The 14227-nt window shown below is 65.0% G+C and overlaps 1 protein-coding gene across 14 annotated transcripts in view; it reads left to right on the forward strand.

Annotated features, from left to right (window-relative positions):
- The window catches only part of BAHCC1 (BAH domain and coiled-coil containing 1), a 60561-nt gene that overhangs the window by 27317 nt on the left and 19017 nt on the right, over nucleotides 1-14227 (forward strand). For 13 of the 14 annotated variants that reach the window (XM_081272757.1, XM_081272758.1, XM_081272755.1 and 10 more), the window contains 3 exons: nucleotides 731-910; nucleotides 9588-9710; nucleotides 12300-14030. In XM_081272757.1, coding sequence (XP_081128883.1) covers nucleotides 731-910; nucleotides 9588-9710; nucleotides 12300-14030 — 2034 coding nt within the window. The remainder of the gene's footprint in view (nucleotides 1-730; nucleotides 911-9587; nucleotides 9711-12299; nucleotides 14031-14227) is intronic. The other variant, XM_081272756.1, reaches the window with a different exon arrangement.

Consider the following 14227-nt stretch of genomic DNA (forward strand, 5'->3'; position numbering starts at 1 on the left):
TGGTGGTGACAGTGGTGGAGGTGGTGTGGTTGGTGGTGTGGTGGAGGTGGCGTGGTTGGTGGTGACAGTGGTGGAGGTGGCGTGGTTGGTGGTGGAGGTGGCGTGGTTGGTGGTGGAGGTGGTGGTGTTGGTGACAGTGGTGGAGGTGGCGTGGTTGGTGGTGACAGTGGCGGAGGTGGTGTGGTTGGTGGTGGAGGTGGTGGTGTTGGTGACAGTGGCGGAGGTGGCGTGGTTGGTGGTGGAGGTGGTGGTGTTGGTGACGGTGGTGGAGGTGGCGTGGTTGGTGGTGACAGTGGTGGAGGTGGCGTGGTTGGTGGTGACAGTGGCGGAGGTGGTGTGGTTGGTGGTGGAGGTGGTGGTGTTGGTGACAGTGGCGGAGGTGGCGTGGTTGGTGGTGGAGGTGGCGTGGTTGGTGACAGTGGTGGAGGTGGCGTGGTTGGTGGTGACAGTGGTGGAGGTGGTGTGGGTGGTGGTGTGGAGGTAGAAGTGGTGGTTGTGGTTGGTGGTGCAGGGGTTCTTGTTGGTGACACTGGTGGTGCTGGTATCAGCAGCAAAGGCTTTCCAGTCCCAGGAGGGTGTCAGTCCTAGGGCCCCTGAGGTACAGGGAGGCTGAGGAACCCAGGAGATATCAGGGCCCCTGTGGAGGAGGGGTCCTGGGTGGTGCTGCCCTGCCCTGCCCAAAGCGCACCTGGAACCACTGCCCAGACTCACTCTGCCTCTGTGTCCACAGCCAGCAGCCGTCTGATGGGGCATTCTCCGGCCTCCTCTTTCATGGGCAGCTTCCTCACCAGCAGCCTGGGCTCCGCAGCTGCCGCGCACCCTGGCGGCGCCCCCTCCGCCCCCTCCGAGCAGGCCTACAGAGGCTCCCACCCCGCCCCGGCCCAGGTCTGGTTCTCTCACTCCCATGAGGGTAAGTCCTGGGCCCCCCGCAGCACCCGGGAGCCCGGCTGGTGGAGGCTGCCTCCCGCCAAGGAAGCCCCTTGGGGAGGTGGTAATTGGTTGGAAAGGGGGGTGGCCCTGCTAGGCACCGGTCCTGGCCAGATGTGTGTTCCAGATGGGCAGAGAGGGAGAGGTGGGGGCTGGCCAGGGAGGCTCCAGAGCTGAGGAAATGTGCACGGCAGCTGGGCGGCTGGACGGGGCTGTGCCCTCCTCCGTGGCTACACCCCACTCCTCAGACTTGTGGAGGTGTGGGCTCCAGATGTGCCAGCTGGGAGGGAGGGGCAGGGAGGAGAGAGTTGTCAGCAGGCACAGGCTGCCACCCGGGGCCCTGCTGAGGACAAAGAGCCCCTTCCAGGCCAGCAGCCTCCCGGCTCTGGGCCCGCAGTCGGTGCCTGGTGAGTACCTGTGGCTCTCAGACACTCTGCTGGCGGGAGGGCCCCTGGAGGCCTGGGAGGACCCCGGGGCTCCCTAGGCCTTTCCCAGGGTGGGGTGTGCCTGACCTCGTTCCCCAGGGTCTGCCTCACACCTTGTTGTGCAGTGGCCCTGGGCCTCACGGTCCCCCACCCACGAGTACTTGGTGTCCACTCAGCCGTGCCTTCCGCCGCAGCACGGGAAGGGTTAAGCCCCCTGGCTGGCACGCGGGAGGTAATTGCAGTTGGCAGCGGGCACGCAGGGCTCTTGCTCCTGGCACGGGCACTGCCGTAACTCAATGACTGCTGCGCTCGGGCCTCGTGTTTACAGAGCGCTGCGGACCCACACATCGCGCCGCCACCCGCCTGTGTTCCAGGCAGGGAGATTAGCGCCCGGCACTGCTGGAAGCCAGAGAAACCTCTCTTTGTGCGACAAGAAAGGGGCTGTTTTCCAAACAGGACAGGTGACGAGTGAGGGACAGTTGTTAAAATAATCTGGGCTTTAGGCGCCGCTCGGAGTGCACATGTTGGGCAGGCGATAAGGAGCAGCTCCCTTCTCGGGTGGAGGAGAGGCCAGAGGGGTCCTGAGGACCAAGTGGGCACAATCATGTCCTTGGCCAAACCTCACCGGCACTCCTGCTTCCAGCCCTGGCTATCCCAGCAGCCTCCTGAGGGGATGCCAGACTCCCTGGCCAGGCGGAGGCCCAGGCTCTGCAGGCATCATTCATCTCAGCCCCCCACCCCACCCACCCCTCTCCTCCCAGGCTTTTTTGTCTGCTGGGCACCTCCTGGCCACAGCATCCGGCTCCCAGGATGTCTGTGGGAGGGAAAAGGGTGAGAGAGGGAGCAGGCAGGGACCCCTCAACAGAACCAGGGCCACTGAGGCACGTGGGCACTCCCTGTCCAGTGTTTCCCCTCCCCACACCAACAGCATCCCCTGGCCCAGGAGTGGGGCAGCCCACCCAGGCCCTGCACTCGGGCAGGTGCTCCGCCTCCTCTCCATCCCACCCCTGGGAACCCTACCAGCAGGGAGGCCATTGGTGGGTAGCACCACCTGTCCTGAGCCCCCTTCTGTCCCTGGAGGTGCTCAGAGCGGAGTGGGTGGCAGCCTTCAGATGGCGCCCACAACGGCCGCGCTCACTTCCTCTGTGCCGACGGCTGAGGCTGGGGCTGCCGGGCAAACCCCCACACTCAGCCCCGCCGTGGGCCCATCCTCAGCAGCACACCAAGAAGGCTCTGCCTCAGACCAGCAGCACCCCCTCTGCCAGCGGAGGGGTCCCCCCACGCTGCCTCTAAGGTTCCGTCTCCACCATCAGCACGGTCAGGGCGAGCTCAGGTGGGTTCACACCAGGAGAAGCAGGATGTGCCTCGAGCTGCCCCCGCGCTGCCCCCGCGCTCCAGGGCACCAGGCAGTGCTGCAGACTGGCATGGGGCCGGTCGTCGTCCTGCCAGGATCGACTTGAGAACAGGACAGGAGAGAATCCTGGTCACCCGGGATCTTACGTAGACCTTCCAGGCCGTGCCTTGGTCTGCCCTCTCCATGTCCCCCTCTGCCTTCAGCGAAGCTCCCAGCCCCGGGATCCCCTCCCGGTGGGGGTTCCCCTGCCCTCTGCTCCCCAAGAGCCACGTGGTGCAGGCGGCTGTGAGCTGCTCTGGGAGGCCGAGGCCGGCGGGCGGGGCCAGCGAGGGGCAGTCTGGCTGGCTGCCCTGGCGGCACGCCTGGCTGCTAGTTTGACTGGGTGCCAGCTGGCTCCCGCGTGCCGGGGCCTGTTTCTCAGCCGTGTGTGTTCAGGAGGGCGGGGGGCAAGGCGGGCAGGGGGCACGCGACTCTGCCGAAGAGCAGGGCCTGGCCAGCGCAGTGGGCTGCCTGGGCGGTCTGCTCTGAGGCCTGGCCTGGCCCCCACTTCCTTCCATGGCCCCCAGGACAGGCAGGGAGCAGGTGCCAGCAAACAGTTCACCCTGCCCTCTCTGGCCCTGGGGTCTCTGTCAAGGGCAGGAAGGCCAGGGAGGGCCAGGCAAGTGGGACCCTGGGGGGTAGCCTCAGGTGCCCCCTACTCTAGGCCGGGGGCCCTCAGCCAGCCGGAAGACCCCCCCCCACGCCATCTGCAGGGCAGCTGCTAGAGCGGGGGCCGGGGCTTCCTGTGTCCCTGGAACAGCTGGGGGTGCAGGGAGACACCCCGTGGTTGAAGGAGCCGCCCCAGAACATCTGGCCTGGGGCAGAGCCCGCCGGTTCAGCCCCCAGGCCTCCTGGCCCCACAGATCACCCAAGACCAGGGTTTTCACAGAGGTGGACAGCTCTGGGCACGGGGTGGGGTGGGTAGCGGAACTGGCCGGAGGCAGGGGAGAGCCCTGTCCGCAGCCTGTGCTGGGCGGGTCAGAGCGGGTGTGGGTGCAGCACAGCTGGCCCTATTGTCAGTGAGTCCCTCCCGCCCTGCCCGCCGCCTGCCTGGGACCACCCACGGGCGATGAAAGGAGATTCTGTTCCTGGGGGTGCTGGGGGCAGGAACCAAGGAGCTCCACACCAGGCCACTCTCGGTCTCTCGTGCCACCTGGAGGGGGCCATGGGCACATGCCAGTGCTGGCTGTCTGCCTCTTGGTCAGAGCCACCCCTGCCCTAGTGGCCCCTTCTCCACAGGCGCCTGGCCAGGTTCCAGGGGGGGCAGGGGCCACAGGCAGAAGCCCACGAGCGGGCCCCGTTGTTCCGGATCCCACAGCCTCCTGCATCCTGCCAGCTGTCCCTCTGTCCCTTCTGTCCCCTCTGAGGCCTCAGGACTTGCCAGGACTTGGGGAGTGAGTGGGTTCCAGAGCATGTCTTTGAGAGAGACAGAGGTCCACCAATGTCCTCCCACCTTGGTGGGCCAGAGTTTCCCGTGGCCCCTCGCCCGCCCCTGGACGGGCGTGCTGATGGCTGCCCCTGCTCGGACCCTTCTTCTCCGGGGCAGCCTTCCTCTCTGGCTTGCTTCCTCCATGTGAAAATGTCCCCTGGCCCCAGCCCCTCCTTGTCCCTCCAACCCCAGCCCATGCCCACAGGGAGGGCCTGGCCAGTTGGGGAAGGTGGCCACTGGGAGCTCTGGGGAGAGCGAGGGTAGAGGGGCACGGGGAGCGGCCTCCAGACCCCCGCCTGTGGCTGCAGCCCCTCCTGGTGTCTGGTCCCAGAGCCCGAGTCTTGGCCCGGTCTCTGGTCTGTGTGGAGGTGGCTCTGGGCCCAGGAAGCCCACACATGGCCCTTGCCCACACCTGGGCGGCCACAAGGTCTCAGGGCCCCTTGCAGAGCAGATGTTTAGGACAGGGGTCTTCACAGCCCAGGGACACATTGGACTAAAGTCTCAGTTTCCCTCTGTGGACCCAGGGGTCGGAACAGCCATTCAGACGGCTGGACACGCAGCCAGGGCCGGCGGCAGTGCAGTCCTTCCTTCTTGTGGTGGCTGTCGTTTGTGGGCTGTCGGCCCTGGTCACCAAGTCTCCCTGGGTTGGTATCCTGGGGTCTGAGGGAGGGTCTCCCCAGCAGTGCCTCTGTACGGTGCGCGCTGGCCAGCGGGTCCCAGGTGTGAGGCGGCATGGAAGGCGGGTTTTGGAGCTGCTGTCCGGGATGCTGCTCAGAGTTTGGGGGCCCTCACCCGGGTTGCTCTTGGCTCCAATCTTTGAGGATTCTCAGTTCCCTCCCCAGCCTGAAGTGGTGGCCCCGGACCCCAGCCCGGCCAACCCAGCTGGCCTGTGCTGCTCTCGGGCCTGAGGCTGGGGACTCAGGATCCTGGGCAGCCTGCCGCTGCTGTTGTCCCAGAGGTGCCCACCCATGCCAGCCTGGCTCCTTCCCCTGGCGCTGACCGTTCCTCTCAGCCCCAGCAGCCCAGGAGCAGGTGCTCCAACCCCAAGGGGTCTCAGGCGGCCCCCCAACACCAGAGGCTGGACTCTGATGTCTCCTGGGGGTCTGACCACCTGGGCGAGGGGACCTGGGGAGGAGCTGCTCCGGGGCCATCCGCAGGTGCCAACAAGTGGATGGCCAGCAGCCTGCAGGCTTGCCGCCCTAGCCCACCTGCTGGTCAGCTGTGCTGCCTGTGAGGACAGCCTCAGCCTCCTCCTGACCCCATGCCGTCGTGGAACAGACTGCAGGGACGCACCCTGTGACCTGGAGTAGGTGGGAGGTCACTGGGAAAGGGCCAGCACTGAGGTAGCGTGGGACACTGAAGCAGGTGGCAGAATCCTGAGTGACACAAAGACCCTGCCAAGTCACAAGAAACAGGGGCCATTGCCCAGGCTCCCCCAGGCCCACCTGCCCCTTCTGGGTGGTCAGCAGGGGCCCCGACCCCAAGCCACCCCACCTGCCTTCCCCAGCTGCCCTCCTGCCCTTCTGTCCTTCAGCCTCTTCTCCCCTGGGCCTCTGTGTCCCGGGACTGGGCTCTGGCCTCACAGCAGTGCAGGAGCAGACAGGTCAGGATAGGTGACCTTGGGGACACCTCCACTGCCCCTCCAGGCTCCTTTCCCAAGATGGCCGGGGACTCCCAGGTGGCGGGGGCGGCAGGCTTGCCACCATTCCTCTGGGGAGATGGCGGTGGCTGCCGCCTCAAGGGAGGGCAGTTCGGGGAGGGAAGCCCTGGGCCTCGACCAGCAGCTCCGTCCCGGGCGCGAGCACGGGCCTGAGTATGTGGCCCTCTGCTCCTGGGCCACCCCACCGGGGGCACGGCCTCCCGAGTTGTCTCCCTGCCCGGCCACCCCAGCCTTCCGCCTGGTCTCTGGTCTCCGAGAAGCTGCTCTGATTCACAAAAACCGTTTTTTATTTTCTTCCTCAGTTCAGAGAAAATACAGTGTTTTGGGGAAAAGAAAAGGGCTTTTCTCACGGGGCAGGACAGACCTCTTCTCCCTGTCCCTCTCGTCCCCCGCCCCGGGGCTCCCTGCCCAGCCCCAGCTTTTCTCCTTCCTGCCCTGCCACCCCTTCCTCCTCCCCTTTACCCCAGTTCCCATCTGGGTCCTCCGAGGTTGGGGCCTGAGGCAGGCTAGAGGTGGGGAGCTGGCCAGGCCCCCGCTCCCTGGCCTGGACACCTCCAGCTGAGGCCCAGAGTGGAGGGGGGTCCGGGGCCAGCCACCCTCACACTGCCCCCACAGGCCTGGGCAGGAAGGAGCCTGCTCCTGGCCAGCTGAGAGCTACTCCCCAAGAGCAGAGAGCAGCGGGCAGCCAGACCCCCCAGGGGGCACAGGGAGGTCCACGCCTGGGAAACTGCGTCTGGGAAGGAGGAATTTACAGACTTCTGTTTACCAGAACGAGGCCCGTAAAACATTAAACAGCAGCCAATGACGGGGGGACAGCTGTGCTGGCTTAACCAGCCCCCCAGGCCCTGGCCTGCTGCTCGTCCACTCCCACCCGTCCTGGGCTCTGTCGAGCCTTCCAGGGGCTGAGCTTAATCTGGGAAACATCTGCTGCAGATGTGTCCCCCTCAGCAGTCCTGGCAGCTGCAGGGCCAGGCCAGGGGTGGGGCGCGGTCCCCAGGTCCTGTGCTCCCAGACCTCCCTCAGCGGCCTCCAAGACAGGGTTCACCTGGACCCACGGAGTCAGAGAACGCCCAGGGCATCACCAGGGCTGGGTCCCACCGGCTACTGCCGAGTGCCCGTGGGAGTGGGGGACCACAGACAGGGCAGCCTTGCCCCTGTGGGTCCTGGAGTGCCCCGTCCCACCTGAACATGCCACACCTCTGCCTCCGAGGCCCTGTCCCGCCCAGAGCCCACCCACCTGGCTTGGCCACTCCTCGGCCTCAGCCTGCCCAGGGCTGCCTCTTGGCCTCTTCCTGATGCTCAGGTGGGCTTCCCGGCGGCCAGCCATCCAGAGATTCCCCAGTGCTGAGATGGAACGTCCAGGCCGTGCTGGCCTCCATCAGCCCCAACAGCCAGGTAGCTCAGCCTCTGGCAGGGCAGATGGCCCAGCCTTCTGAGGACGTGGGGACAGACCTGGGACTGGAGAGCTGACCTGCAGTTCTGACTTCCAACACAGTGTGTCTGAGTTTCTGTGGAGCCTCAGCCCACGAGTTGTTAAAGGAGTCTGCTAAACAGCAGCGGGTGCTATGACAGAAGATCAGGAGCCAGGGGCAGTGGATCACGCCTGCACCCATCGACCCGGGAGGCAGGAGGATCCCAAGTTCAAGGCCAACCTCAGCAACTGAGTGAGGCCCTGTCTCAAAAAGTTGAAGAAGCCATGGGGGTGTAGCTCCGTGGTAGAGAGCCCCTGGGTTCAATGCCCAGTACCAAAACAAAAATTTAAATAATATTTTTTTAAATGAGCTGGGGGGCCGCTGGGGATGTGGCTCAAGTGGTAGCGTGCTCACCTAGCATGCATGAGGCACTGGGTTCAATTCTCGGAATAAAATAAAGATAGTGTGTCCACCAAAAACTGAAAAATAGATATTTTTAAAAAAATGTTCTGGGGTAGTTCAGTGGTAGAGGGCCCTTGGGTTCCCAGTACCAGGAAAAAAACAGACAGAAATAAAGTCGGGAAACAAAGTAAAGCAAGGTCAAGTGAAGCCGCTGCTGCAGGACTTGTCAGTAACTTCACACCCAGAGGGGGTCCTGGTGCCTGGGTCCCTGGGGCATGTGGCTCAGGGCACCCTTTTAACTAGTGGGTGGCAGAATCCTGAGTGACAGACCGTGTGGACCTAGAACAGGTGTCCAGACACTCACCTGGGAGGGGCCTGTCGGGCCAGCACAGCCTCCTCTCCCTGCCCCTCCAGGGAAATCCCAGCCGCTCCTGCTCCTGCCACCTTCCAGAGCAGCCCGAGAAGCCAGGCAGTGCTAGGAAGCTCTTGAGAACTTGGGTCCTGCCCTCCGTGGGGAGATGTTCAGTGTTGAGAGAGAGCAGAGCCCGCCCTCCCTGGGGCAGCTCTTCTGTCGCGTGGGAGGAGCCGCTGGCAGGGTGCGTGGGGCTGGCGCTCCAAGCATCCAGCTCACACTCTGCCCAGGGCTCCCCTGGCCTCAGCCTGCAGGGCCACCTCCAAGAAGCCAAGACTCACAGCAGGCTCCAGGGCCTCTGCCTGAGCCCCCTGGGAATGGCCTCATGGCCAGCCCTCTGACACTCCACCCTGAGGACATCAAGTCCAGCATGGGAGACAGACCCAGCCTGGTCTGCTTCAGGAGCCCCCACACGCCGTGTAACAAACAGCATCAGCGTCTGGTCAGGGAAAGCTGGACACCTGGCCCTGGGGCGTGAGCCAGGCTGGGGGAGACCTAGGCCCCAGTCCTAGAGGCTGCCAAGGTGACGACAGTGGGCAGGGAGAGCTGGGCAGGGGCCTGGTGGGTATGAGTCTGATGAATGCCACACAGCCCAGGTCCCCTGTGTCCCCTGCAGACCTGGAAGGACCAGCCATAAGCAGACATTCCTGATGACTGCTGGTGGCTCTGGGCATCCAGCTCTGGGTCTTTCCAAAGGGACCTGGGGAGGACACCCCAGGCCGGTGCTCAGTACTGTCTCTCCTGCAGGCTGGGACCTCATCTGTGTGGGAGGGTAGAGTATGTGTCCCAGGTGAACAGAGCTGCCAGAAGCCCAAGGCCAGCAGGGTGGGACGGCTGCAGCTGTGGCTAGCTTCCTGTGCTTGGGCAGGGGCAATACCCCAGAACGTCGGGTGTCCTAGTGGGCTGGACCCCTCAGGCCGGGGGTGACTCAAAGTCCCCAGGCAAGGCTGGGGTTCTTCTGGGGTCAGTGCTGTTGCTACTGGGACCAGCTCCCCTTATAGATGGCAGGACATGAAGAGGTGGGCCGGGTGGACAGTTCCCTCCTGTGGAGACACCTGTGCACCACCCAGTGGTGTGGGTTGCCCAGAGGGCTCTGGCGCAGCAGAGCTGGGCCCCAGACTACCTGCTGGTCGGTCCTGTGGATGGTGCAGGCAGTTGCCGGGACTGGCCCTGGCTCTCCCTTGGCCAGGAGCTCTGTAGGCATCTGGCCCCCTCCTGAGTGTGTTGCCCTGCCCGGAAGCTCCTGCAGCACCCAGTGCTCCTGGAAGAGAAGCAGAGGCGCCCTTCTCCAGCCTCCCCCTCCCCAGCCCATCAGCAATTCAGTTTGTGTGCGCGGGAGGGTGGGCGGGCGTGGAGTCAGAGCTAACAAGATGTATGGATGGGTGGGTTCCCACGGGCAGCTGTGGGCAGGGCTCTGCAGGGGGTTGCTCCTGGGTCGCCCACGGGCATCTCGCCTCTCTGAGGTCAGGGCAGTGTGGGCCAGGGGTCCAGGTGCTGCCTCTCCAGCCAGGGCCTTTGCCTCTCTAGCTCCAGCATACCCCAGGTTTTCGGGGAGTCTGGCATCCACCTTCCTACCCGTGAGCCACTTGGATCACCATGGAAACAGCAATGTTCTCTACGGGCAGCATCGTTTCTATGGAACCCAAAAAGGCAAGTGGCACGGGGGGCCTAGCATGGGGTGCAGGGCATCCCAAGGGGTGGGGGGTGGCAAGCTTCCAGGCACACACCAGGGCAGCCAGCCCAGGGGTGCCCTCAGGAGGCATCCAGCCCAGCCGGGTCCCTGGAGGGTGTAAACCCTGGGTCTAGGACCACCACCAGGGGCAGGTGGGGTTCCCAGGCTGGGGCGCACGGGGAGAGTCAGCAGGCTCAGCTCAGCTCCCGGGAAGCGACTGTGGGGCCTGGCTGCCACCTCCTACCTACCTGGCTGTGCCCTGCACTCTCCGCCCGCTGTGGGGACCCAAGGTAGCTCAGAGGAGGATGTGCTCAGTGAGGGACAGGGGAGCCCATAGAAGCCCGCATTGCCCCACTCACTCGCAGGGCCTAGGCTAGACCAGGGCTGCTGACAGTGGCCACTGGGTAAGGTCTGGCCTGTGGTCAGAAGATGGGCTGCCTACCCTGTGGCAGCAGATGCCACCAAAGAGGGCTGCTGAGTTTGGGTCTTTGCTGGCAAGACAGAGCCAGTGGGCCCTGGGTATTAACAAAGGGCAGGCACAGCTCAGGCAGGGACCACAAATCAGGAGCCTGCAGCAGAGGGGGCCTGGCAGGAGGGGGCAGGGCAGGTCCAGAGGCTTCACCCCCTGTCTCCAGGTTGAGGTTTCTGGAGGGCCATTTCCTTGACATTTAGGACCCCCCCCCCAGCACCATGGGCACACCAGAGTGGTCCCTGGAGCCTGGGCAGGTGTTGGGTTAGTGGCCACCTTTAAAATGACCTACATGCGATAGGACTTGAGTGCAAATGTGGAGTCCCACAGGGCTGGAGTCGGTGACATCAGGAGTAGGTTGGGTCAGGGAAGGGCAGAGGGTCTCAGATGACCCCAGTTCCTGGTCCAGGCTGTGGGGGGTGACTTCAGCTTAGATCTAGAGAGCCTGGGTGCTGGGTCACTGGACACTCACGTCCACAGAACAGGCACAGCTCACCACGTCCCTGGGGAGCCCCAGTGAGGCAGAGAAGCCAGCAGGGCCTGGGAGGTGTCTGGTCAACCAAGGGTGCAGAGAGCCTCCTGCTGCCCCTCAGTACCTTCTGCCACAGACCCCAGACTCAGGGAGAGTCCTGCTTGTCTGGACTCTGTCCAAACAACTGTGGGTACCTGCAGACTGACTAGGGCCCAGAGGATCTGGCCACGCCTGAGGGGGCTGTTCTGTGGGCAGCAGAGCCGGCCAGCTCCCCCGTGCTCCTATCAGCTCCTGGGGGACTGCAGCTGTTTTGACAAGAGTCTGTTAGGAGCAGGCAGGTGTCTGGTCTCAGCCCCAGAAGCCCCACCCCTGAGCCAGGGCCCAGGGACTCCAGGGGCAGTGGGCTGGCTGATGTGGAGGCAGCCACTGGCCCTCGGGGCTTTCAAAATGTCGTGGTGGAGCCTCATCCAAAGGACGGTGTTTGGCTTTGGGACCTGAGCTTATTAGGTCTCTCCTGGGCTACCCTCTTCCCCTTGTCTCCAATTAGCAGGAAATTGGCAGGACTCGAGTGACTGAGGCCTTGAGTGACTGAGGCCGGGTTGGCGAGTTCCGACCCTTTCTTTTGTTTCCCCTTCCGTCTGTGCCTCAGCTCAGGGCTTCACCCTGCCGCCCACCCACCCAGCTGGGCCAGGGAAGGGGCAGCCCCCAGGGTCCCCCAGAGGCAGAGGTCTGGCCCAGGTTGCTGGGCATGGCCCCAGGGTTGGTCAAGAGAGGAGGGTTTTCCCCAGGCCCAGAGGCCCCAGCTGGGCCGCGAGTCCATGGACCACAGAGGAGCCTGGCACTAGGGCCAGACTGGCTGGGCCCCGAGCTGGGGGTGGGTGGATGCGGGGCCACTTTGCCTCCTCCCAGTTATAACCTGCTTCAGCCCTCACCCGTGTCCACCAGCCCCAGGGATGCAGTGAGCTGTCCAGGGGCCAGGCGGCTCCCCCACCCAGCCCATCCTGCCTGCTCACACCCTCAGCCTTGCTCCTCCCAGGATACACGGCACCTGGGGACACTTGGGGGCTGCGGGCCTGCTAGCACATGGGGCCACCCACAGTACTAGACCCTGGGCTGCAAGGCCACCCTCTCACCCGGTGCCTGGCCAGCTGGCTCTGTGGTGGCTCACCTCACAGGTACACCTCGCCTGCCCGAAGCTCACCCTGCGTTGTGCTCCTCCACTCACTGTCCTGGAGACTCACCCTCCTTCCACCCACCCCCGCTCTGAAAGTCTCCAGGGCACAGGGTCGGGCAGACAGGAGTCGGGGGCGGGGCAGCTCTAGGGTGCTGGGCCTGAGTGGGCAGGGCCAGGAGTTGAGTGGGGAGAGGGCTTCGGTTTGAGGAGAGACTGTGGAGGTGGCTGGTGGAGACGGCTGGGCAGCTCTGAATGTGCTTAGGCCACTGGACTGTACACTTAGAAGGCAAATCTCATTATTTATTTTCACCACGAGTTTTTAAAAAGTGGAGGCAGAAACCTTCCTGCAGGGTGACCTTGATGGGTGCCAGGGGGACCAAGGGACTCCTGCAGCCGGCGTCTTGGGGAGTCTGGGTCCCTACACTGCTGACCTCGGCTCCTTCTGCTTGCAGATAACTTCTACCTGCGCAACCTGCCCCCCCAGCCCACGCTCCTGCCCTCCAACCACAGCTTCCCCATGGCCCGTGCTGCTCCTGCCCACCCCTGTAGCCGAGAGCGGGGCGAGGCCGGCCCCCAGGCGAAGGGCCCCAGGGAGTTTGACCGCTTCCTCACATCGAAAGAGCTGGGCAAAGAGAAGGCCGGCAAGGCAGTGGAGGGCAGGGAGCGGCCAGTGGAGGAGGATGGCGGCAAAGAGCGGCACAAGCTGGTGCCACCCATGCCGCCGGTGGACGGGCCCTGCAAGGAGGGCGGCCCCGTGCCCCGGGGCTCCTGTGAAGGCCGCCCCAAGCACCTCACCTCCTGCCTCCTCAACACCAAGGTGCTCAATGGTGACATGGGCAAGGCCGCACTGGCCAGCTGTGCTGGGGGCATGCTAGGCCGGCCCGGTGCAGGGGTGACAGCTTCGGGACGTGCCAAGGAGGTGGTGGGCCCCCCGGAGCCCGGGCCGGCCTTCAGCGAGTGCCTGGAGCGGCGACAGATGCTGCACCATGCGGTGTCCTACACGGTGCCCTCCGGCCTACCTACCGGGCCCCCCCCACCCCTCAGCACAGCTGCTGGGTCCTTCCCCTGCCTGCAGCTGCACACGGGCCCCGACGGGCTCTGCCCGCTGCAGGACAAAGTCTCCCGGGACCTAAAGGCCAGCGGGCCCACCTTTGTGCCTTCTGTGGGACACCTGGCCGACAAGAGCCGCCCCTTCCAGGCGGCCGAGGCCTGTGCCGTGGCAGGTGAGGGCAAGGACCGGCACCTGGAGGGGGCCCTGGTCCCTGACCACACTGCGCCCTACGGAGCCTCCTACACTCACCTGAAGGCCGAGGGCAAGGGCGAGCGGCGGCCTGGGGGCTTCGAGGCGGCCCTCAACCCCCGGCTAAAGGGCCTGGAGTACCTCAGCACCCGCCCCGAGGCCTCCTTCCCTGGACTCCCCAAGGGTGGTCTGGACAAAAGCGGCTACTTTGAGTTGCCCGCCCCTTCGCAGGACTGTGCCCGGCCCAGTAATCAGGACCTGTTGGGTGGGAAGGCCGCCCAGGCCTGCTGCACTTTAGACAAAGCTGCCAACAAGGAGGCCCCCGCAGCACCCCCGGGGGCCCAGAAGGTGGCCCGGATCCGGCATCAGCAGCACTTGGCCACCCCTGAGGTGGAGCAGGGGGGCAGCGGGGCTGAGGTCAAGCGCAAGTCCCTGGAACTGGCCTCTCTGGGCTACAGCGGTCCCCACCTGCCCCCCTGGAGTGTCCAGGCTGGTCAGGGCACCACCATGCCCATCAGTGAAGAGCGCCAGGGCAGTGCCTACCTGGACCCCTTCGGCAGTGGCCTGCAGCAGGCGGCCCTCCTGTCCCAGGAGCTGCCTGCCCCGCCCGACGAGGTCTCAGCCATGAAGAACCTGCTCAAGTACAGCAGCCACGCGCTGGCTGTGGGCCAGAAGGCGCCCTTCGTGGGTCTGGGCGGCCTCAAAGCCAGCTGTGTCCAGCAGGAGACAAAGTTCCCTGCCTCCAAGGGCCCAGGCGCAGTGGACAGGCCCGACTGTGCCCGGAGCCGGGAACACGAGGCCGCACAGGCAGACGGGGAGGTGCGGCAGCCGCCTGTGGGCATTGCAGTGGCCTTGGCCCGACAGAAGGACACAGTGAGTCGGCCGGAGACCACCTACAACACCAACAGCGGGCGGCAGGGCCGGGCCGCCCCCACCTTCAAAGGTATGGCCCTTCACAGGCCGGGAGACAACTGGGCCAGCACCGAGGGTGTCCAAGACCAGCTGGCCCTGTCTCTGCCTGGGCGTCCGGTTGGCCCCCCACGCCCTCCCCTAGAAGGTCCTCCAAAGCCCCCAGAGCCAGGGAGCCCTCCCTGGGCGCCTCAGCTCCCAGCTCGACACAGGGTGGTGCCTGCCTCTGCC

This window comes from Spermophilus citellus (genome assembly GCF_964194105.1).
Source record: "Spermophilus citellus genome assembly, chromosome: 17".
In the NCBI taxonomy this organism is placed as follows: domain Eukaryota; kingdom Metazoa; phylum Chordata; class Mammalia; order Rodentia; family Sciuridae; genus Spermophilus; species Spermophilus citellus.